This window comes from Phalacrocorax carbo, chromosome 8, assembly GCF_963921805.1.
Source record: "Phalacrocorax carbo chromosome 8, bPhaCar2.1, whole genome shotgun sequence".
Classification (NCBI taxonomy): Eukaryota; Metazoa; Chordata; class Aves; order Suliformes; family Phalacrocoracidae; genus Phalacrocorax; species Phalacrocorax carbo.
In genome coordinates, this window is record NC_087520.1 from 44982076 (window position 1) to 45004870 (window position 22795).

Here is a 22795-nt window from a genome sequence, read left to right on the forward strand (position 1 = left end):
GCGTCGGGGGAGGACGGAGCGGGGCGGACCGGCGGCGGGGGTCCTCCGGCCGGCAGGGGGCGCTGCGTCGCGGCGGGCGGGGCGGGCCGGGCCGGGCCCGCGGCGGCGGCGGCGGCGGCGATGAAGCGCGATCGGCGCGGCCGGTTCCTGGCGGCCGCGGGCGGCCCTGGCGCGGCGGCGTCCCCCGAGCCCCGGCGGCGGCCCGGTACGGCGGCCCGCGGCGGCACCGAGGCGGCGACGGCGGCGGTGCAGCCCGAACCCCCCGCGGGGTGGGCCCCGGCCAACGCCGCCGGCTGGACGCGGCCCGCCGGCCTCGGCGGGGCCCCGGAGGCAGGTGAGGCCCGGGCGGGGCGGGGCGGGCCCGGAGGGGCCGGGCCGGGCGGATAGGCCGAGGCAGCGGCTCCGGGAAGCCCCGAGGCGGGGAGGGGGCACCGGGGAGACCCCGCGGCCCGGCCGCTCGGAGCTCCCCGGGTGTCCCCGCCCGCCGAGGGGGGTTGCGGGGGTCCCGGCGGGCGGGTGCCACCCCCCACATCGCGAAGGGGGTTCCCCACTCTTCCCGCCGCTCCCGAGGCTCCGTGCCACCGGCGGGCACCGGGTGGCGGGTCTGCCCCGTGCTGGGGCCCGGGTTCCCTCATCTGTGGCGAGGGGCTTCACCTCCGGCGGGCCGGGGTCCCAGTGCCGGTCAGCAGCGAGGTGAGGAGGGGTGTGGGGGTCCATAGCGGGGGGAACCCCCGGGAGAGCGGCGGGGAGCTGACCCTCCGCGGTGCCCCGCCGTTGTCCGGCCCCGGTTTGGAGGCGGCCGATAGCCAAAGGCTCCGCCGGCGGTGGCGGCTGGTGGCAGGAGATACGCGTCGTCGTCACCAAACGAGCCAAAGTTGGGTGTGTGAAGACAAACCGCCGACAGCGGAGGAAGCCATCGGGCGGTGGCGACGCCTGCGACGCCTCTGGGACAGTGCCTGGGACGGGCACCCCCGTCCTGCCCGCCAAAACGCTCGCCCGGGGCTCGGCGGCATGGCCCCGCGGCTCTTCGGCGTGCAACGGGGCCCCGGATCGCTCCAAAGGCTGCTTGCGGCTCTCGGGGGCTGCGGGCAGGGCCCCGCTCCCTCCCCATCCCCGGGAAGGCGGGATGGAGGGCCAGAGCCCAGCTGTGTTGGGTCAGCGCCGGGATGAGGCTGTGCCGGGACCAGCACAGTCAGGGCACGGCGGAGGGACGGAGCCGTGCTCCACAGCGCAGGGATGCCGCGGGACGGAGGCAGCCGTGGCGGGAGAGTGGCTGCGGGCGGTGAACCGGGAGCAGGAGGGATGCTTTGCGTCCTGCTCTGGGCCGACCTCGCTCCCCACTCAGGAGCTGTGGCAGCTCCACGTCCCCGGCTCCCTGCCCCTCAGCGGGGCACCGTCGGGGTGGCTGAGGGATGGCTGGCCTCAGAGGAGGCTGCGAGAGCCGGGGTGGCTCGGGCTCACAGGGGCTGTGGGACGCAACCGCCGGCTATAAATACTTTAGAGATAAATGCTGGGGAGGGAGAGCTACTACTTAAGCCAAGGGCATGTTGGCAAAGGCACAAAAGTGCGCGAACAAGTCCCAGGAACGCCGTGGCCGGGAGGAGGTTCCTCCACTGTGGCAACTGGGCCAGAAAGGCTGGGGTATTTAGCGTTGGTTGTGGTGCGGCGCCCTGATCTGCGGGGGGTCATGGGGAAGGTCTCTTCCTGGCCGGCAGGGCATCAGAGGCAGCCGCCTGGCTTGGATCAAGGGAAGGGGAACATCTTCCAGCGCGCCGGTGCCTTCAGGCCGTAGCCAGCTGCCGCGCTCTGGCGGCAGGCACCCAGCGCCTGCGTTCGGTTCTTCTCTGGCAGGAGTTGGCAGAGCCTTGAGCACCGGGTATTGTCGCCTCTGCCACGGGAAGTTCTCCTCCAGGAGCCTGCGCAATGCTTTCGGGAAGGTGCCTGTGATGGGGGAGAACTCAGAGAAGCAGCGCCGCGTGGATCAGGTCTTCTTCACCGACTTCCAGCGGCTGGTCGGCGTGGCGGTGCGGCAGGACCCTGCGCTCCCCCAGTTCGTCTGCAAGAAATGCCATGCCCAGTTCTACAAATGCCGCAGCGTCCTCAGGACCTTTATCCAGAGGGTGAACGCGTCTCCCACGGGCCACGTAAAGTCGAAAGGAAAGTACGTTGTATTTCTCTCTTCATGGGAGTAGGAAATGGCTGCGTGTCGGCGCGTGGTCCCTCCGTAACCCCCGAGGCTCCACCGTGCTGTTCTGGCTTTTGCAGGAGCGGCGCGGCCCAGGCCCAGCCGGGCACAGAAGGAGGTGCCTCCTGTCTGGGTGAGTGCCTGCTCCCGCAGCTGCTTTCCATTTCTTTCTGTGGTACCACCAACAGAGGGCTGGGGTTTACGGGTGTGGAAGAATGGTGGTCCCTGAGCCCCACGGCACGGCCGTGCCCCACTCGGGCTGGTCACAGTCCCACCTCTAGCCCCCTGGGAGGGTACTCACTGGCACCGGCCTCCCTGAGCCGAGCCTAACGGGTGCAGGCCATCATTAGGGGGTATGAAAAGCAGGCAGAGGGGATTTGGGTGGCAGCAATGGGCCTGCTGGGGACGCTGGGGACAATCAGAAATATGTTTTTGGCTGTAAAATTAACAGTATTGGCAGCCAATGGGACTGCCCTCAGGGGTGCGCGACGCTTCTAGGGTGTCTCCCACCTGCCTTCTGACACAGAGGGGTCCGGTGCCCTCCCTTGGGGGGAGCAGGTCCCCGCCCTCCCTCCCCACGGCCAGCCGCACCCGTCGCTGGCCCAGGGGACTGACGGTGCGCGCGCGTTGCCTCTCCCCTCCGACAGTCGACCTGATCACCTCGAGCCCGCAGTGCCTGCACAGCCTGGTGACGTGGACGCACGCGCACGCCGGGAGCTGCCCGTCGGTGCCCAGCCTGCAGAGCGTGCTCTCCTCCGAGTACTGCGGCATCATCCGCGCCGTCTGGGGCTGCGGGGACGGGCACGACTACGTCATGGATACGGATTCGGACTGTAGCACGGTGCTGGTCGACAACGCCTTGTCTGTCAAACGGGAGTGGAACAAGAGCACGGCGCAGCGCTTGACTGACAATGGGGCAGGGGCAGACAATGCCGAGGCTGTTCCTGCTCCCAAACCCCAGCACGCTCCAGCAAGGACAACTCCTTGCCAGCAGCCCGCAAACAAAGGGACCACGTCGGTGCCGCTGAACGTGGAGGAAGAGCCGCCGCAGAACAGGGATTCATCTCACTCGCAACTGGACGGCACGGCCTCCTTACAGGAGAAAGCCCTGCCGCAGCCCGTGTCGCCACTGGGCAGTGCCGCAGGTAAGGGATTTGCCTTCCGACCGACCTCCAGGGAAGGGCAGAGAGGTGGCGAGCTGGCCCCAGGAGCGGTGGTGGGGCTGGGCCCCCCACGGGAGGCTGCTGATCCTCAGGCAGGACGCAGAGCCCAGCCGGGGAGCGCAGGTTACCCAGAGAGCTGCCTCTGATCGGGGACGAGGGAAGGGGGAACCTGGGTTCGGCCGACCGCGCCGCGCACAAGGAGCCAGTCTCCTCGCCGCGTGCTTTATATCCCACTCCCATCGAGGGGCCGAGGCTTGGCCGTTCCGTAGCAGGCTGCGCCTGGCTGGCCAGACCCCGCTCCTTGCTCTTGCAGGGGGACGTGTGTCTGTGACACGGCACAGAATGGTTGCTGGTTCTCCAGCACCACCTTTGCCAGGTGTTTCTGCTCAGTCCCAACCCCGCCCGTGTGCCAGCAAGGAGGGGTTTCCCCTGCCATGGCTGTGGGTGATGCCGAACAGCCGGAGCCCCTTCCATCCGCAAAGGGAGGTTTGCCAGGCTGGCTCGCTGGTGGCTTAATGTGGGTTTACTGCTGAGCTCCCCCAAATGCCACTTCCAGAAGAGAGGAATTAACCCCGATCTTGAGTTACAGAAGTTGGGCTGCGTTTAGCTCTGACGGCTGTGGGAGGTGTCCGCTGCTGGAAAGAGGAATGGCAGCAGGGACTCCCCCGGGGACGAGTCTTTCAGTTACAGAGCGGGCATCACGGGGGAAACCAAAAGATGCTCGTGGGAACTGCGGGGTAAAGGCTCTCCTGTCCCTGGGGCGCAGGGAGAGCAGTCTCCGAGCACGAGAGACACGGAGTTCGTTTAAATAATCATTAACTTTTCGCGGAGCACATATTTTCACGCGGTACGAGCCACCACGAGCGGACCCGGAGTGGTCGGCTCCTCCTCAGCAGCTGTCTCCGCCGGCTTGTTTTTTTGCTGCTTTTCCTTGTAACGCACCGTGTTCTCCTTCATTCCCTAGGACAGTTGAGTGGGAAGCAGGTTGTGTCTGCAACGTCGGATGAGCGGGTAAAAGACGAGTTCAGTGACCTTTCTGAGGGGTGAGAGAAGAGTGGGTTTAAAATAGCCTAAATGTCTTCTTTGCGAGTATGAAATGACCCGCCTCGGAGAGCTCTTTCTCCACGAGCGACCCGGCCCTTGCGGCCCCTCGGAACTGGCGTCGGAGGCACCGAGCGGTGGTTCTGCAGCGGCTGTGACGAAGCTCGCGCCGCTGACACGCTGAACTCCCCTCGCTGCCTCTGTTGCAGGGCTGGGGGGGGATTTGCACGGCGGCACGTGTGTGTTTGCACACGCGTGTGCTCTCTGATGGCTCTCCTCCGTTCAGGGACCCTCTGCCGCGGGGCAGGAACAGCGCAGGGGGCGGCGGAGGCGCTGCTCCAGCCCCTCACCGGGGCAGGCAACTCCGGCCTCGCCTGGGAGCGATTCCTCCTTCACGGCAGCTCTGGGCTGGGGCTCCAGAGGGGCGGGTGGTGCGGGAATGCAGGCAAGGGGTGGCATCGGAGGAATCACCCCATTTGCTCACGGGGAGAGCGATTAAATGGGAAGCGGGAGTGGGAGGGTTGCTGGCAGCTTAGCAGTCTTTCTGGTCAAAGGTTTGGCTAAATCCTTCAAACATAGGTATTTAAAGTGAGACTCATAAATAACTGATAATTGACTCTAGTCATTCAGAGTCTAAAGTACCCAGTGGCCGAGCGCAGACTTATTTCAGTGCATCAGCTACGGCCGTCGCATTAGAAGAGCCACAAACAATTTGTTGCCCATTTCTTGGCTTCAGAATTAATTGCTTCTTCTAGGGCTTAGGACTTAAAAGGAGGAAAAAGAAAAGCCCAGACCTCTGTGGCTGCTAGGCACGAGGAAATACAGAATGACCTGCAGCTTAATTAACCTGCGCCAGAGAACTATGCTACATGCTCGCTCTACAAAATTACTTTTCCCAGTATAGAAAGCGGCGGCAGCGTCCCTCAACAAGGAATAAATCTTTTCAGTAACAGCCGTTTTCTTTGTTCTCCTGACAGTGGTTCGATTATCCTTACAGAGATCTAGTCCTAAAAGGACCTGATTTTGCTGTATTTGCTTGGGGAGATTACGGGGGAGGAGAACACGTGGAGCCTCGGCTGCCGCACCCTGGGGGAGATGGATGCGCTGGGAACGAAGAACACACATTGCTGCCGCTGCAGACGCTGGTGCTGAAGTGCCAGCCCGGTGCTGTGTGGGTAAAGGGCATCTTCTCTCTCTCAGGGACTTCTTGAGCGATGACGAAAACGAGAAGAGAAACGTGCAATCTTCAGATGACTCCTTCGAGCCTTACCCCGAAAAGAAGTAAGGGGCTGGCGGGGCGGTCAGCAGCGCGCTCTGCGGCTGCGCGGGAGGGCTGCCGCCCACCTCCGCTTGTGCCAGGCCGGGCTCAGCTGGGCTGGTGCTTTACTTCATGGCCTCAGCTCTCTCCACCTCCCTGCCTGGAGGTCACAGCGCTGCCCCAGCACCTCCGTTCCCTGAGCTCCCCGTCCCTCACCCTCAGGCCCGGCACTAATCACCCCAGCGCAGGCGTACCCCTGCTTTGGCAGGTCAAGCTAAGCCATCGGCCCAGGTGTAACACCTGGGGACGGTTTAGGTGGGAGGACTAAAACTGAGTGTTAAACTGCTGTCCTTCTTCCTTGTTCTTTCTTGGAGGGTTTCTAGCAAGAAAAGTGACAGCAAAGAAGGAAAGAAGGCAGAAGAACCCAAAATAAGGAAGAAGCCGGGGCCTAAGCCAGGCTGGAAAAAAAAAATCAAATGTGAAAGGTAAGAAGGGGCAGGTGGGGGCCGGGCGGCAGCCCCGCGCTCGGCACGCTGGCTGACGGCGGGCCTCTGCTTTGCAGGGAGGAGCTGCCTACCATTTACAAGTGTCCTTACCAGGGATGCACGGCCGTCTACAGAGGGGCGGATGGCATGAAGGTGAGTTTAGCAGTGTGCCCAGGTGGCCAAGGAGGCCACCAGCCCCCGGGCTTGTGTCAGCACTGGGGTGGCCAGCAGGAGCCGGGCAGGGATGGGGCCCCTGTGCTCGGCCCTGGGGAGGCCCCACCTCGAATGCTGGGCTCAGGTTTGGGCCCCTCGGGACAAGAAGGGCCTGGAGGGGCTGGAGCGTGTCCAGAGAAGGGCAGCGGGGCTGGGGCAGGGTCTGGAGCACAAGTGTGCTGGGGGGCGGCTGAGGGGGCTGGGGGGGTTTAGCCTGGAGAAGAGGGGGCTGAGGGGAGCCCTTCTCGCTCCCTGCAGCTGCCTGAGAGGGGCTGGAGTGAGGGGGGGGCTGGTCTCTGCTCCCAAGTCACCAGGGACAGGACGAGAGGAACCAGCCCCAGGCTGCGTCAGGGGAGGTTTAGGTTGGATATTAGGAAAAATGTCTTCACTGCCAGAGGGGTCAGGCCCTGGCACGGGCTGCCCAGAGAGGTGGGGGAGTCACCGTCCCTGGGGGGGTTCAAACAAGGTGTAGATGTGGCAATTCAGGGCATGGTTTAGGAGACTTGGGGGTGTTGGGTTGGTGGTTGGACTTGTTGATCCTAAAGGTCTTTTCCAACCTTAGTGATGCTATGATTCAGGGTTTGCTCCTGTCTCAGACCCGTAGCTTTGAGAGTTCCAGAGCAGTTCCCACACAAGGAGAGGATCTGCGACAGCTTTAAGTCACTGCCTAGCTCCACAGGAGGCAGCAAGCAACTAACGAAGCAGTTGGAGACCTATTTCTGTGCTCCCCCTGTTCTGGAAGTCTGCCGCTGGCTCGGCAGCAGCCCTTGGAGCGAACTCTGCTGCGCCCTGTTAAAGCCCCTGCTGCCAGGCCTAGATTTGGGTGCAAGTCTCTGGTTTTTCACAGTGAAGCAGCGCTGATGGGGCTCTCGTTTATTGGGGGATCCGGGTTTTTCAGTGGGGGCAATGCAGCCCAGCGGTCAGAAGCTCCGTCCTTCTTTTACAGAAACACATCAAGGAGCATCACGAAGAGGTTCGGGAGAGGCCGTGTCCTCATCCTGGCTGCAACAAGGTGTTCATGATTGACCGGTACCTACAGCGTCACGTAAAGCTCATTCACACAGGTGAGTCCCAGCAGGATCCGCTCACACCAGGCGGCGGGTGTTACAAACACCCAGCAATTCATTGTGCAAGATTCCGTGCGGGCTGTAGAAGAGTCTGCCCCGCCTGTAAAGCTGTACGAGGCCAGCAGGTGGGGGAGGACCTCAGGCTCCACCGGTAAGCGTGTATGCATTTCCCATACTAAGAAATCAGCAGAATCGATGACTCTCTTCCCTTTTTTCCATTGCAGAGGTACGTAATTATATCTGTGATGAATGCGGGCAGACCTTTAAGCAACGCAAACACCTCTCGGTCCACCAGATGCGGCACTCGGGAGCAAAGCCCCTCCAGTAAGTGCACACCAACCTGCTGTCAGTAGCTAAGACAAGGGGTGGAAGGGTTAGTGAAGCTCTGCTGAGCTCTCGCAGCCGCTGGCCATAGTGCAGCGTAATGCTGTGGCACAAACCCTGCCTGTAGCTGTCCCTGTCCTGGCCCAATCCATCACTTTAAATCACTTTAATCTCTGCATCGTTGTTCATCCAAAACGCGTGGTCCAGCTCCAGAGCTTCCCCTCGCTAGGCAAGTCGTACACCTCCTCCTGTTCCTCTTGCCCTTCAGCGTTCAGCAGGTGAATGCTCAGCGACGAGCTGCAGGCCTGAGGGGAATCGCGTTGCATGAGCCGGGGAGTTGTAGGAGATGCTGTGAGCAAGCGGCCCTGAGGCTGCGGTTGTCTTCTCGGGGGCTTATTCCACCTGACAAAGAGCGAAGGCTGTGGCCGTGGCTTCAGGCTCGGTGCTAAGCCCCCGCTTTGCCTTGCAGGTGCGAAATCTGTGGTTTCCAGTGCAGGCAGCGAGCGTCGCTCAAGTACCACATGACCAAACACAAAGCTGAGACAGAGCTGGAGTTTGCCTGCGACCAGTGCGGGAAGCGCTTCGAGAAGGCCCACAACCTTAATGTCCACATGTCCATGGTGCACCCTCTGACCCAGACTCAGGACAAAGCCAAGCCACTGGAGCCAGAGCCCGTTCTCCTCCTAAATACTTCAGGGACTTCAGAAAGCCAGGCGGTAAAGCCAGAAGTGACTGCACAGCAGGAGCCCACCTGAGAGGGACAGGGCTGCTTTCCCAGGCCCGCCCTGTAGGAAGCACACGGCAGAGTGGAGATTTTTAATCTACGTTTTAGTCTCCCAAAGAACTCAGTGGAATTAGCTTCAGCTTGCTCAGAAAAAGCTTGTTATCATGCTGTGATTCTCCATGCTCACGTCTGATTCAGCAGTGTTGTACTAAGAGTCTGTCTAATCCCAGGGGAATGGATGTTCGGCAGCACCCCTTCGTGGTCCCCCTTCTCCCCACGCACACAGTTGTAGAGAGTTGGCCACCACCGATCCCTGCCTGCGCAAGCTGCTGCCTGTATGGAAGTGCCCTTGGGCAGCTGGAAGGGTACACAGGGCAGTGAAGCAACTTTAAGCAGACATTTTGGTTGGAAAAGGATAAAAATATGATTCCCAAAGCAAGTCTAAATTGAAATTTGTAACCTACTTTTTATTGTAACAAGAGCTTCATGGTTATGCTTGTAATAAATTATTTACAAAGTAATTTGAAAGAAAGAGTACTGGTGAGAAAGGTAGCACGGTGTCTGTCCCTTCAGCTGTAGCCAGGGCATGCTGCTCAGCCTCCCCGCTGCTCAGAACAGGGCCAGCTCTGCATCCAGCTCCACAGCAGGCCTCGAGAAGTGCAGGAGGGTGGCTCCCAGCTCTGGGTCAAGCTCTTCGCACGCATCCAGTAGCTGGGGAGAGGGCAAGCAGCTGGCGTTAGACCTGCTCGTGCTGCCTCGAAGCGAGGCACAGCACCCCGCGATTGTTTTGCCACTTCCCATCAAAGTAGAGGTACAGGAGAGGGAAGCTGTTGCCAGCTGATGCAGAAATAACACCAGCTCCTGGCCAAGGCCATGCTTGTGGGAAAGTTCAGCACCTGCCACTTGGCTGTGCTTGATATTTCCCAAGACCAGGCATTAGGCAAGTGGTGGGAGCAAAGCTGCACGAGGGCAGCGGCTCCTGCTGCTGCGAGAGGGAGGATGTGGCCGTAGCAGTGACTGAGCAGCAGGTGTCTTCCCATGAGTTGGGCAGTGCGTTTTGGGGGTGAAGCAGGCAGCACCAGTTCAGGATTGGTGCAGTAAAAAAGGCTACACGCGCTGGCACTGAGCAGCAGCAGTGCGCCGAGCACACACCCACTGGGAGAAGAGATTAAAAAACCCCACTAAACGTACCGGTTTTATGTTGCCAAAGCTCTGGGCAGGGCATCGTGGGATTGCACCGAGCAGGAACCGCCGGGCCGTGGAGATCAGCTCCAAGGGATCCCCCTGGAGAACATGGAGAGGAGACACGGCCAAGGGCAATGTCATTGTGAGCTCAGTCCCTGCCTCCAAAAATGAGACAGGAGCCACCACACCGAGGGGCTGTTCACAGGTTAAGCAGGTCACTCGATCAGTGGCTGCAGTCGCCCTGAGCTCCTGTCCAAGACAGCAGCGAGGCAGCTGAGGAGTCAGGCAGCAGCAGGACAGCAGCACCTGCAGCTTCCCTCGGCCCCAAGGCACGAGCAAGCTGAGTGCCTGCAGAGGCGGCCGCACCAGCAGCCTCCACTTTGTAGGGGAAGGCAGGAACAAGAGGGATCGCTGCAGGTGGCAGGGGAAGGGATGAGGATTCAGTCACATGAGGGGAAAAAAGAGAGACTGAGCTTCACTCACATGCTCGGCCCGGTCTGGGCTTTGCCCCGCTCGATCAGGCTGCGGCAGGTCTTTCCCGTCCACAAAGAGCCGGAGCAGCTGGAGGTACAAATCGAGCGCCACGTAGAGGAAGGTCTGCTCTCGAGTGAGCAGCTCGCGGCGAAAGCAAGGCGTGAGGCTGGAGGGGGTCACGCACCGTGGCTGGTTAGCACCGGTTCCGTGGTAGACTCAAACACAGGCGCAAGGCAAACGCAGCCAGCGCTCCTTTTTACAAGCCCCATTGCGTGCAGGGCCGCCCCACGGCCGGGAGCGGGAAGGCACCCAGGGAGGCTCCTGTTTGGAGCACAAAGCTGAAGGGAAACCTCCAGCAAAAGATACGGGGCTCCTTAAATAGCAACCCTGCTGTGATCAAGCATTCTCTCCAAGGCAAGGGCTCAGCTCGCCTCCAGGCCAGCAGTACATGTAGCTCCGCACCAGCTGCGGCACGTGCCAGCCATCGGCCACATCGTCCCTCGCAAATCCTCCCTTCCGAGCCCAGCAGGACGTTACCTGTAGAACGCAACAGGCAGGAGCCGGGTGTGACGGTCCGAGGCTGCGCTGAGCAGGACACTGTAATTTCTAGGGTCTGCAATAGCCAGAAGGAAGCACTAAGCATCTTTAGTGGTCCTCACGCCACCTTGCATGCTTCTACAGCTGCGTGGGGGCTGCAGTTTCCTTCAGCCCACAATAAACACTAGTATGTAGGTGTGGGGACCCCCGGGAGAGGCAAGCTGTCCCCTCTGAGGCTTTCTCTACCAGCGGGAACAATACTGAGTTTCAGTCGTTCCTGATCATCAGCTGGGTCACCATACTGCAGGGTAGGAGCAGGATGTGCTCAAGCTTTTACTCAAGCAAGGGTTTTTCATGCTGCTTCCCCTTCTTACAGGTACACTCACTAATCAAAGGGCTGGGGCATGCCTGCCCAGCACCGCACCCCGCCTTGCCCCCCCTCGGAGACAGGACTCGCTCACCGTCCTCTGCCGAATGGAAGAGAAGCGGCCAGGACGTGCCCCTCTCCTCCAGGCACTGCAAGATCTCCAGGGACCGTTCCAGCGACGTCTGAAAATCCACTCCTTCCTGGGGGTGAGAAAGGACAGGTCTGGTTTGTCTCAGGCCTTAGTTGTGTCAAAGCAGAAAGGAACCCCTCGTAAGAGGTCGTGTACGTGAAGTGCTCTCTTAAAGGACACTTTTAGGGATTTAGCCTGTCTTTCCCCTCGCCTGGCAGCCTGGACTCCCCCCAGGCAATCAGGCACTTTCATCACCAAACCAGGCCACAACAGGGCTCAGGTGAGACCGATCTGTGAGGGGGGGAAGCCATATCGATGAGCAACCGATCGGCGGCACGCTTCCCAGCGGTGCTCAGCACAGAGCCGCTGCACCCCCCGCCCCGACCCACCCTGCTCCCCAGAGCAGGATTTTCCCCTCTAGTGACAGCACGTCTTGGGATTGGGGTTTTTTTTGCATTACTCATTTTACTTGGAATAACCTCCCAGATCTGTTTGCTTAAGATGTTTCTTTCCTCAATGACTCTCCCTCCAGACTCTCCCAGAGGCAGGCTATGAGACCAAATGATTATTTTCAACTTGAATCTGCTCCCTGACCCGCGCCGTTAGGTGACTGCACAAACGGCTGCACTTCAAAGCTGCGAAGACAGCAAAGGGACAGGAACAAGCATTCCTAGGTGGGAGGATGCTTAGGGCAGACAGCTGCTGGAAGAAACCTGTCATCTTTGCTCCTGCATTTAATAGCGTTAAATCACTTGGAAGCCAGCGTTCCTCCTTGCTGGGGACCCCTTGTCCTGTGAAATACATGTACTGAGAAAAAAGGTCATCTAACAAATGTGAAGTGCTTCACAGAAGCTGAGAGAGAGAGAGATGAGGTTCCTGCGGTACCTGGGAGGTGTAAAGTCTGAACGGGGAACTGAAAATAGTAAGTCGTTCATGAAGAGAAATAAAAGCTACCGTAGTGAGAGGGGAGATACCATCCATTAGAGGAAAACACAGGTTTAATCTGACAGGAACAGAAGGGCTTTCAGCAGGCTCTCTGGGACGTTGCTGGTCCCTTCCTTCTGGCAGAACAAGCTACCAGCCTTCACAGAACCCGTACAAAGCACTTCCAGGCAGCAAACCAAGCGGATCAGGCAGCGTCAGTGTCACGAGAATTCCCTCAGGGCTGAATTTACCTTTGGTGCTATTTTTGCCGAGATGAGATCCATGAGTGAGAAGAACAGCAGAGAAACAAGAAGCTGCAAGGGAAAGAGTGCCTGTTAGTTGTATCCACGGTGGTGACTCAGGACTTGTTATTTCCTGACTGGAAAGCGCATTTCACCGAGTACGTTCCCAGGATGGACCCGGATGAACTACAAGCGCTGCTGTTCCCTCCAGGTGCAGGCGGCGTGACTGAAGATGACAGACTGCAGCTTGACGTCGCTTGTTGCTTCTGAGGGTAAATTCCACGCTGAATTCACTGTTCTCAAAGCAAAGCTTGCTGCACTCAGCAAGTCAGACGACAGATGACAACCCCTCCCGAATACAGGGAGAACCACCACGGGTGTAAACCTGGAGGAGAGCTAACGCTGGTCCACAGGCGCACGCCTCCTCCCATCTCCAGGCAGATTTCTGAGGTGAAAGCCGCTGTTATTCCACATGCACTAAACGCTCCTATCAACTCGGTGACACCAGTTTCTCACTAGCAGCTCTTGGCTCTAGGCCAGTATAAACAGTGACAGAGTCAATTCTGGAGCAAGAGGAGCTGCTACTGTAACCGCTGCCCCGAGCAATAGAACTTAAGAGCAAACAGTAAGGCAGAGGTTCTGCTCCAGCACTATTTACCTGTGGGTGTCTCAGCACAGGGACGCTCCCCGTACGGAGCTCTGGTCCCGGCTAACCCCAGGAAGGTCAACAAACAGAAGTGCCAGGCAGCAGCCCAGCTTCCTCCTCAGCAGAGCGCTTCAGAGAACCCCCACGCACGACGGAGGGCACCGAGCGCGGCAAAACGGAGGAGGCATTTTGGGAAAACCCTCAGGAGGTCTGTTTCTGGGGATCCCAGCACGTCTTCCCAGAGCCCTTAAAATGTCTGCACTCCTGTCTCACAAACTTTCTGCATCTTCTCAACCTCCCAACCAAGTTGCCTGAGCTAAAACCCACAAGGACTGCTCCTTTCTCAGAGGGAGAGGTGATGCTGGCACACTGTGGATTGAGCTCGATCTCTGCAGCGCTCTCTCTAGCTTCAGTTTTTAAAGCAGCTGCTTAACAGACCTCCCTGACTTCACAGAGGAACCAGTATCCGAGTTAAAAGTTTACGTTTGGAACAACTTTGCCTCTAGGATAAATATTTAGCAACCGGTAACGTACAGCGACTACCAGTTAGCCACCAGCAAGATTTCACAACAGGGTTTACCAGCGATGCAGCTGCACCTCAGGACAACCACTGCTCAGTTAATGACGTTCTACTTCTAGTTTTCAAGTGTAGGGAACAGCAGACATCTAAAACCATCATCTTGCCTGCTCTGCGTCAGTCCCCAGCCTCTCCAGGGCGTTCCTCTCTCGTCTGCGTGGTGGCTGCTGTTGGACAGTGCAATGGAGGAAGGCAGCCGATATCCAAGGAGGGTCAGAGACAGGGAAGACCACTCCTGAAGAGAGGAAGCTAGGAAACAAAACCAGTATGTCATGGGGTTGGGGGGGGGGGGGGGGGGGAATAAAAGAAAAAAAAAAATCACAGCTGTGAATGAGGGGGAAATCAGGGGCTTTGTGACTGGGAGGACAAAAGTTCTCCCCTTTTCCCCCCCCCCGCAGTCGGATGCTACTTGGAGACAGCTTAAAAAAGAAAGGTCTAAAAACAGACAGCAGCATTCCCAAATCTTTTACCAGAGAGTGGAAAGGTAGTGAACCGATTACACTACTGTGGCTAATGTGATTATTGCCTTCAATAATGTGTAAGGCGATTCTTGGACTAAATTCCCAGCTTTTGGGGAAAAGTTGCAGGACGCTGAACGGAGCGTAACAGCAGGTAAAGGAGGCAGCATAGAGCAGAGCAGCTGTCAGCAGCTTCAGGAGATCAGAGATTCTCCAAACTCAGGGAGCAAAGGGTGCGGCAGCTTAAGCGAATGACTCAACACTGTGTTAAAGGCTATTTCTAGTGTTTGTCTAACAAGGACTCTGCCTTCCAGTCTCCTCTAAAAAGATTCTTTTTCCTTATGGTGAAACACTCTGACCCATATTACACAGAAGGCCAGACTAAATAATTAGTGTGACCCATTTTGAGTTTAAACTCTACAAAGGAATCTGTATATAGCTGTCCTACAAGCCTCAGTCCACGTTAACATTTCGTACTGCCTCAGAGAGCCGGCACCCTGGGCACCGATCCCTCAGAGAGCAGGTTCTCCTGCCTGCAGATCCACGCTGGGTTCCTCACACATACCTGGTAGCTGAGGACTGCCATTCCCTCAGCCTTTCCAGCTCTTCTGCAAGGGGAGCCCCAAAGAGCCTCTTCCACTGAGAGCAAAGTACTGGCTCCAGCCTCGGCCACCAAAGCTAGGGAGAAGGATGGAAATCAGCAGCATTAGCGGTGGTGCCCGTAGCAGCTGTTTGCAGCCAGGTGTGCATGCTACCTCAGCCAGGTACGTGGGGAAAGGGGCTCCCCCCGCCTTAATGGAAGAGCCCAGGCTGTACATACAGACACAATAAACACGAGAAGTTGATTCTATAGAATAACAAGGAGGCTGGGGCAGGGTCTGGAGCACAAGGGTGCTGGGGGGCGGCTGAGGGGGCTGGGGGGGGTTAGCCTGGAGAAAGGGGGGCTGAGGGGGGCCCTTCTCGCTCTCTGCAGCTGCCTGAGAGGGGCTGGAGTGAGGGGGGGGCTGGTCTCTGCTCCCAAGTCACCAGGGACAGGACGAGAGGGAGCGGCCTCAGGCTGCCTCAGGGGAGGTTTAGGTTGGGTATTAGGGAAAATTTCACTGAAAGGGCTGTCAGGCCCTGGCACGGGCTGCCCAGGGCAGTGGTGGAGTCACCATCCCTCGGGGTATTTAAAAGACGTGTAGATGTGGTGCTGGGGACAGGGTTTAGTGGTAGGCTTGGCAGGGCTGGGTTAACAGTTGGACTGGTTGATCTTAAAGGTCTTTTCCCACCTAAATGATTTTATAATTTTAAGTTTGACATCCTGGAAACGCAAAGAGGGTCACTTGTGACCAGATTCGTACCACGGTGCCCTGAAACTCCTCTAACAGGTCCAGTCATAATAAAGGAGCTGTTCTGCAAAGGTGATGTACATCCTTACCACGTGCAACAAAACCACGTATCCCCACGTGAAACTGCACAAAGAGTTACACGTAGCAGAGAGAAAAAACCCTGTGCTTTATGGACTTTCTGGTTGCTTGGCATGTAACAACCAGCCCCTCTAGAGTGCATCTGAAACCAGGACAAGTCTCCCAGCTCCTCACTCTGTTCCACATCTGTCGTGACACTCCAGAAACAAGGCAGCAAGCCCAAGGCTGGGATCAGCGATACCAAGGGTACTGAAACACTCTGCAATTTTCCAGAGGTGTTAAGAATTACTACCCCCACACTTCTCAGTTTACATTAAAGGAAGTTTAAAACAAACCCTCTGAACCTCTGAGTTTTCATCTAGCGCTCTTTAAGATGACATATGAACAGTTACCGCTGCAGAGAAAAGCAGAGTGGGACATCTGGTTTGACACGCTCTTAGAACATTGTTGACCTCTTCTGCCGACTCCTCACAGTCCAAGCTGGCGTTAAGCAGGCCCTGGAAGAGGGTAAATTACAAGATGACTGCACACACACATCTTTGCTGCTTTGAAGTACCTCACCGAGCCATGTGTTAACTCAAAGATAACTGTAGGGGTCAGCATGGCCCAGCAAAAGAAACGCTGCCCAACAGCTTCTCCTTCCCCCACCCGCTTTACCATATTGTATTAAAATTAACCTCTACCACTACTTCCTCCTGCTACTTCCCTCCACTTTCCTGGATTACCCCTCTCCTTTTTGGAATTTACACCAACAATTCTCAAAACAAGGGTACAAATAGCACATCTCGCCGCTAAGGTTAGCGTATGGTCAGGTGTCCGGGTAACGAAGCGTCTGCTCCGGCGAGCAGTTACCCTGAAGAAGTGAGCGGTGATGTCGTAGGAGAGCGCGTACCCTCTGGAACTGACGTTCTTCTGTGGGAAGACAAGGAGGAAAAACAAAAAGTTAACTCCTTCCCTTCTGAATTATGATTTTCTTTAAACATTTTGGGCGTCCAGCACAACTGGACCCACGTACACCAAATCACCCTGCGAGACCCAGAGCATCAGCTCAGAACACAGAACCTTCATTTCTACACGAAGCCACACCACCAACTGGGTAGTGCTTTATGGTCCCAGCACCAGCAAGTGCTGGAGGGCCCGAGAAAGCCGTCAGTCAGGATGGATAAAAAGCAGCGATAGCTATCCTCAGAGCACAGAACAGTGCTCTGAGGGACCTGCAAGGATCTGCCCCCAGGAAGCTGCAGGGATGCTTCTGGACGTTGTCTCCAGCGCATGTAACACAGGAGGATGAGCAGGATCTCACTCTGCACACAGCAAATTAGTTTAACGCCTTGGCATGACAGAAATAGGAGAAGAGCTCATGCTCAGTCCCTTACTCCTGAGGCCTCCACGGGAACACTGCGGGCATCTCTCTAACCCACTGTCAACAAACAAAGAGGGACAACACACCCACGCAAGAAGGTGCATCCCCAAGGCTGCTGCACGCGCGCGTGCACCAGAGGCGTGCGTTGTCATGAACAGCGCGAGGGGGAAGGCCGCCCGTACTGCTCGAGAGCTGGCCAAGCCGCTACCGGGCCTCTCTGTGATCACCCATGGGTGATTTTACCCCTGGACTGTGCACAGCCAGCTCCAAGCACTGCTGCGCTGGCTGGCTCCACCCCAGACCTGCCTACGCTATTTCCCAAGGATTCTCTCTCAATAGTATAAAACGCCACCACAATTCCAAATGAACGAACCCAAAAGTCATGCTAGAGCAGACAGTGCCGAGGGGGGCTCTGCAGAGCTAGGGGCGGGAAAGTCTCGAGCGTAATGAGTTGAACCTCCCCACATTCTGACATAAGCTAGGTTTGTCTGACATTTGGCTGCATTTTAAGTCAGGTCCTAAACCCGAGTTTAAGGTCTCTATCTAGAGCATTTACCAGTAAGGAATTACCGTTTGGCTAACGACACGTACCAGCTCCGAGTTTACAAAACGAAAAAAGTCTTCACAGTCCAACGTTGTTTTCTTCCCTTTTCGACAAGTAAGGATGAGAGCGGACGGAGGGAGCCCTACCAGAATCCTTAGGCAGGGGAGAATGAAACAGAATTGAGGTTTCCATTGAGAATCAGACCCCACGCTCTCAGGGCACGCGCCTTTGCTATTCAGGGGAGCCTGAGAGTACGTGAAACGTGAGAGGTCTCCAGCGCGTTGGCAGAAGCTGCACGAGGAATTTTTCCAGCCACCCACAAAAGAGCCCGCACTTCCACGAGACGTACACACCACTGTCGAAGGCGCTGTCAGTGGCTCACAAATGGAAACACACACCTAGATCGCAGCAGCAAGTAGGGTAATTTAACAATGGTTAACACAAGCGGCGGCTTTAAGAGTGCTGCTGGCTGTCAGAGCCCACGAAGACGCGCGGTCTCCGAAATCCGGTCTCCCGGCAGGGGCAAGCGGTGGCCCAAGATGGCACACTGACACGCAGCTAAGTCGTGCGGGTGGCAGGGAATAAATCTCCCTTGCACAATCGTTACCACGCCAGACAGTGCCATTTTCACCATCTGCAGAATCACAGGGCGGCCACCCGACCCTGCAGGTACGCGCCGTAATTGCTTTGAACGGCAGTTTCGTTCGCAGCCCTTCAGACCTGCATTTACCTTCTGTGCAGCAGCAGCTCCTGCTGCCTCCATAACTGCTCACCCAAAGCAGAGCCATGTTCTCTGTCTTTCAACCTTGCCTGGAGAATCTCAAACAGGAAATGTCTCTGGGCATCCAGGCAGCCAGAAGGCAACTTTCGCCTACACCCCAGCTCTAGTACCATCTCCTAAACAGGGAGAGGGGGAAAACACACCCCAGTGTTTGTCAGGGCTGCGCACTGGTTTCCAGTCAAGCCCTCTATGTTTCTCTGAAGTAATACAAAGAGATCAATAAGAAAAATCTCTCTCCCTCTCAATTTCCATGCCAGTGCTGACATCTGGGAACCAAACGTCAGCCTTGTGTACACCCAGGCATTAGAACATGCTTTAACTGGTCAAATTCAAGGACTGAACGTACACATCAAAGTCTGAAATCACCTGCAGCTTGCAGAGAATATCAGGATTGACTGACTTCTTTCGTTGGTCATGGCTACCCGGGTCAAACCTGAAATTAAGAGACACACCAGGTAACTAACCCTGTTAGCCCAGGCAGACAACGCAATTCAATTAAAGTGAAACAGCTTCAGATGAACATAAAGCTCTAACATTAGTGTTCCTTAAATAAGCTGTAGGCGAGACAGCAACTCTCCTCTCACCCTCACTCCTCATTTTCTAGCTTCAACCACTTCCTCAGGGGCATTAATGCTTGTCTGGCCGAACAAATCTGAATACAAATTCAACTTAAAGACAGACAGACTAGGGACTATCTGCGACTGCAACCCCAGACCTCTGTCACCTAAAGCAAGATTCTTATGCAGAGACTGGTGAGTCACGCAGAGTCGCCTCCCAGCTTTCACCGCCAGCCAGAGCGGTGAGAAGGGAATCACATCCACTCAGGAAAACACAGCCCCACGCAAGGCACAAGCTCGCGGCTCCTAGCTCACAAGGTCACGAGCTGAACCATTGCTTCTGCAGAAATGCAAGTCACAATGCAGAATACCTTTGTGAGGAATCCAGAATGGTATCAATAATAATGCCACATGCCTTCTCCAGGTCACCGTCGCAGCCACCAGAAGCAGAAGGTGCAGGAAGATACCACTGATAGATGGCCCAATAATGGAAATCCTGTCTGCAGTATCAAAAAGGGGAAGAGAGGAGGAAATCTATCACCGCATTTTAATGGCGCCCTTCCCTTGAGGTAAAAGGAAGTCCACGCAGCGGGAAGATAGATGGAAGCACCCTTCTAAGCACAAAGAGCCATCCAGCAGACACCACACGTCCTGATGTCAGCCGCCCCTCGCTTCCGGAAACGGGGAGGTTTTCTGAAAAGTTGTTTGGAAGGACTGCACGTGCCGGCCAGGAGTTATCTGGGTGAGCTTCCTCGAGTTAAAGCACGCGCCTCATTCTAGCACTGCTCGAACTCTGGACAAACCGCAGCAGTTGGCAGGCACTTGTGTCCCGCAGCAGCTTGTTTATTTACTTCCTGACCTTCAGTGCTTTTTCCTAATTTGGGTGGGAAAGACTCTCGAACCGTTCCCTTTTCAACAGGGCCCCTCTGCACTCACCTCTCCGCAGCAGAGAGAACATCCTTCTCAGAGCACACTTCCAGCTCCAACAGCAGCCACTCCCTGAAGGACAACTGGGAAAAGCAACGGTTTAGGGAAGAGGGCAGAGCAGCAGGGCACGTAACTTGTGCAGAACTGCCACCTTCTTCCCAACATAAAACCCACCTTCACCCACACCCAGACACAATCCCGTGCAGATTAATGGATATGAACAGGAGACGTCAACCCAAGGACGTTCCTGTACTGTTTCCATCGTGAGAAATCTAAACTAAAACCCCACTGGCATTCCAAAATTTACTGAAAGCGAGCCTATAAAGCATCTCTCACACGCCCACACACACCCCCACCCCTTTGACATTTCCAAACATGCTCATCTTCTTAAAGCCTAGATACTGAACGAACCTACGTTATTAGAAGTAAATGCTCAAACGAGCAAAGCACCATACTCAGACAGACTGGTACACGCATCAAAGAAAGGTCATCATGCAGAGCTACGTCAGCTTTGTACATCAAGCCAGCCAAGCACAGGGAGTCATTCCAGTAACGTGACAAACTCCTCTGCACAAAGACAAACTGGTTTTATACGAGCTAGGTTAAAAAAAGAAACCCTGTCAAATCAGATCTGCATTGCAAGGATGGTATAAAGAGAATAGCTGAGATGCTAACCGGCTTCAAAGCAAGGCAGAGCCAAACAATCTGAGGCACGCAAGCAGCTGAGGAGAACAGCGACATTTAGACAAAGCACCAGAAAAAGGAAGCAAGTATTTTCAGTTGTTTGACGCGCCATGACGGCACAGCCAGGACACAGCAGGAAGCTGAGGTTATCAACAGCCCTTTTCTCTACGGTTCTGACCATTTTCTTACTGCTATGGTACGCCCTGCCAAGCTTTCTCCTTTTTAAGCAGCACACAAAAGCTTCACCCCGGTCTTCTCTTTCTGCCTTATCACCATCGAAATCCACATACAATGCTGAGCGCATAACCTAGCGCACGCGACACCTTCAGCTGTCAGACCAGCTTTTCAGGCAGTAAGTTCTTACAGGAAGCGTTTTATCGCCAATAAGGAAATTGCAAAAACCGGATCTGAAAAGTGAGAATTACAGTGTGAACTTCAGTCACGGAAAAGATTTATACCTGGAATGCTTTTTCCTTCAAGAGCTCCTGAAAGCGTGCTTGCTTCCATAAACTGAGGCTGGCTCTTCTGTAGTTTGGAGAGAGGCATGACAGGGAACTCCAGGTTAGGTCAGTTTTAGCCTCCTCGCACAGGATTCCCCGAGCTTCCAAGCACAGCCGTGGCACGATGTACTGCAGCTAAAACAAAGGCATAAACCCCGTGCGTGTTTCCATCACAAAAAAAAGGCCCTCTGGTTGCATGAAGCTGCCAAGCAAGCCAATACGCAAGATGGTAACATGGGGGGGGGGTTACAAAGATGCACTCGCACGTAGTTTTCTTTGTACGAGTTACAGCCCCCCAGGGGCTGCAGTGGGAAACAGAACCGAGATTGAGCTTTCTGATAAGTAATAGCAAAGCTTTTTGCCTTTTACCTTTTTAACAAGGCTAGGGGGAAGCAAGGCACACAGATCTTCACGAGAATAGGATGAAAACTTGCACATAAGATAAGATGCCGCTGCAGTGCAAAACCTGAGAGAGAAAAAGAACAAACTCCGTTATCTGGTTGGTTCAATCGTATCTTTTCCCACTCACAGCAGTCCAAAGCCAAAACAAAAGCTGAGTGTTAAAAACGCTGTCAACCAACATGCCCCAAACCTATTTGCTTTGGGGACCACTGCTGTTCACGTGCTCCCAAGTACGTTTGCGGCACAGATTTCAGAACCAGAGGCGAAACTAAAGCCTTTAACAGCATCCAGTCAGTCCTCTCTCCAGCGGGCAGTACAATCGTCAGGACGCTATTTCAGGCGGGCCCACCATGAGCCTGTTCCTCTGTGCAGCAGAAACACCTACATACGCTCTGGAAACCCTCGGCAGGAGCAGGAACCAGCGCCCCTCCTGCGGCAAACCTAAACCCGTCGCTTGGAGGAGCAAGGATGTGCTGGACGCATGATCTCACCTCATGCAGAAGGCCAACGACTCTTCCGTCCTGCACACTAGCAAGCAGTTCCAGTACTCGGAAATGGGAAGGACCTTTTCAGGAGCAGGCTGAGGAATCCCAAAACTGGCTTCCACTTCAGGAATCAGAGCTCTGGATTCGCTTAAGTGGATCACAAAAGCTGCTAGTCCTAAAATGTGAGCGTCATTCAGGGAAGGACCCTGCAAGCCAAACATAGTAAGGAACTGAAGAGAGGAAGACGTTTCATTTGTAACAGAACAACCTTTCTCAGAAAAAAACCCTCAGAATTAATCAAGTAGCAGAGCATTGCTTCTGCCTGTTGACTAATTAGTGCAGCAATATCGATTTAGCAGACGAGAGGCAGCAGTTACATGAAACACGTTCTTCCTTCCTTGAAATTGTGCAGCTGCCTTTGGTTAATCTGCAGCAGAATTTGTGTGTTTCTGTAACACGGTAACTTGAAGCAACCAGCTGTAAATTCGGCCCTGCAGAACTGGAGACTCTCAAGGCTTTTTAGCCTCTGTGACAGCTAGCCTAGACTGTCGGCCTTTTAATTTCACCCTCGCAATATCACGGGGTAAGGGAAATAAACCCACCAGCTCTTCGAAAGAAAACCATACACTGCTTCACCCCAGATTTGGAGGTCTTACTTTTATTTTTAAAAGCAGCGTACAACTCAACTATACAGTGTGGAAGCTTAGGATTGAAGCATTCTACTATTTTTCTCTTGGCTCTGCTGATAAACTTGCTGCTTGTAGCTTCTGTTAAAACGTATCTCCGAATGTGTTAACCCTCGACAGCAGTATTTCCGTAGGAGAACATTCAGCTCATGTTCCTGAGAGCAAGCCCATACCACTTGATCAAAGTGGGACTTATTTTTTTTCCTGGAAGCTTGAAAGCTAGCGAAGCCCCTCCGCAGGGCAGTCCAGCCAGCTACGTGCCCCACAGCTCAGGAAATGGAGGCCTTTAGCACACTATAACCATATGATTCTTGGTTGGAAAACTAACCTGGTGATAAATCAGCTGGCAGAGCCTGCCCAGAAGCGCAGGTAAGAGATTCCTGTGTCCACACATCATCTTCACAAACAAGGAGAGACACGGTCCCTGCCTGCAGAAGGTAAAACCCACATGCTCGTT

General features: G+C 55.6%; 2 protein-coding genes across 4 annotated transcripts in view; one reads left to right on the forward strand and one right to left on the reverse strand.

The window, feature by feature from the left end:
* Positions 1–81: 81 nt before the first annotated feature.
* On the forward strand, positions 82–8981 carry ZNF276 (zinc finger protein 276). The gene is made up of 11 exons (XM_064459797.1): positions 82–334; positions 1852–2161; positions 2266–2318; positions 2833–3330; positions 4313–4391; positions 5590–5670; positions 6022–6132; positions 6210–6285; positions 7292–7409; positions 7637–7736; positions 8206–8981. The coding sequence occupies exons 1-11, from the start codon at positions 121–123 to the stop codon at positions 8489–8491; spliced, it is 1926 nt and encodes a 641-aa protein (XP_064315867.1). The 5' UTR covers positions 82–120; the 3' UTR covers positions 8492–8981.
* The window catches only part of FANCA (FA complementation group A), a 36820-nt gene continuing 22931 nt past the window's right edge, over positions 8907–22795 (reverse strand). Inside the window, exons 25-43 of one of the 3 annotated variants that reach the window (XR_010374317.1) lie at positions 22667–22766; positions 21659–21858; positions 21135–21231; positions 20724–20900; positions 19591–19664; positions 19026–19154; positions 18464–18530; positions 18047–18213; positions 17364–17469; positions 16262–16321; positions 15802–15906; positions 14566–14678; positions 13650–13791; positions 12329–12391; positions 11118–11223; positions 10657–10732; positions 10129–10206; positions 9652–9744; positions 8907–9171 (exon numbers count right to left, since the gene is read on the reverse strand). Coding sequence is in view for 2 of the 3 variants with exons in the window: in XM_064459795.1 (XP_064315865.1) it covers positions 9070–9171; positions 9652–9744; positions 10129–10285; positions 10657–10732; positions 11118–11223; positions 12329–12391; positions 13650–13791; positions 14566–14678; positions 15802–15906; positions 16262–16321; positions 17364–17469; positions 18047–18213; positions 18464–18530; positions 19026–19154; positions 19591–19664; positions 20724–20900; positions 21135–21231; positions 21659–21858; positions 22667–22766 (2134 nt within the window). In the remaining variant the exon portion in view is untranslated. The other 2 variants (XM_064459795.1, XM_064459796.1) reach the window with 2 other exon arrangements.

Bases quoted from the DNA above. Each gene is read 5' to 3' on its own strand.
- ZNF276 (XM_064459797.1), top strand. From the start codon at position 121: ATGAAGCGCGATCGGCGCGGCCGGTTCCTGGCGGCCGCGGGCGGCCCT. The intron at 2,319-2,832 runs GTGAGTGCCTGC...CCCCTCCGACAG, and splicing joins AGGAGGTGCCTCCTGTCTGG to TCGACCTGATCACCTCGAGC. The intron at 6,286-7,291 runs GTGAGTTTAGCA...CTTCTTTTACAG, and splicing joins GAGGGGCGGATGGCATGAAG to AAACACATCAAGGAGCATCA.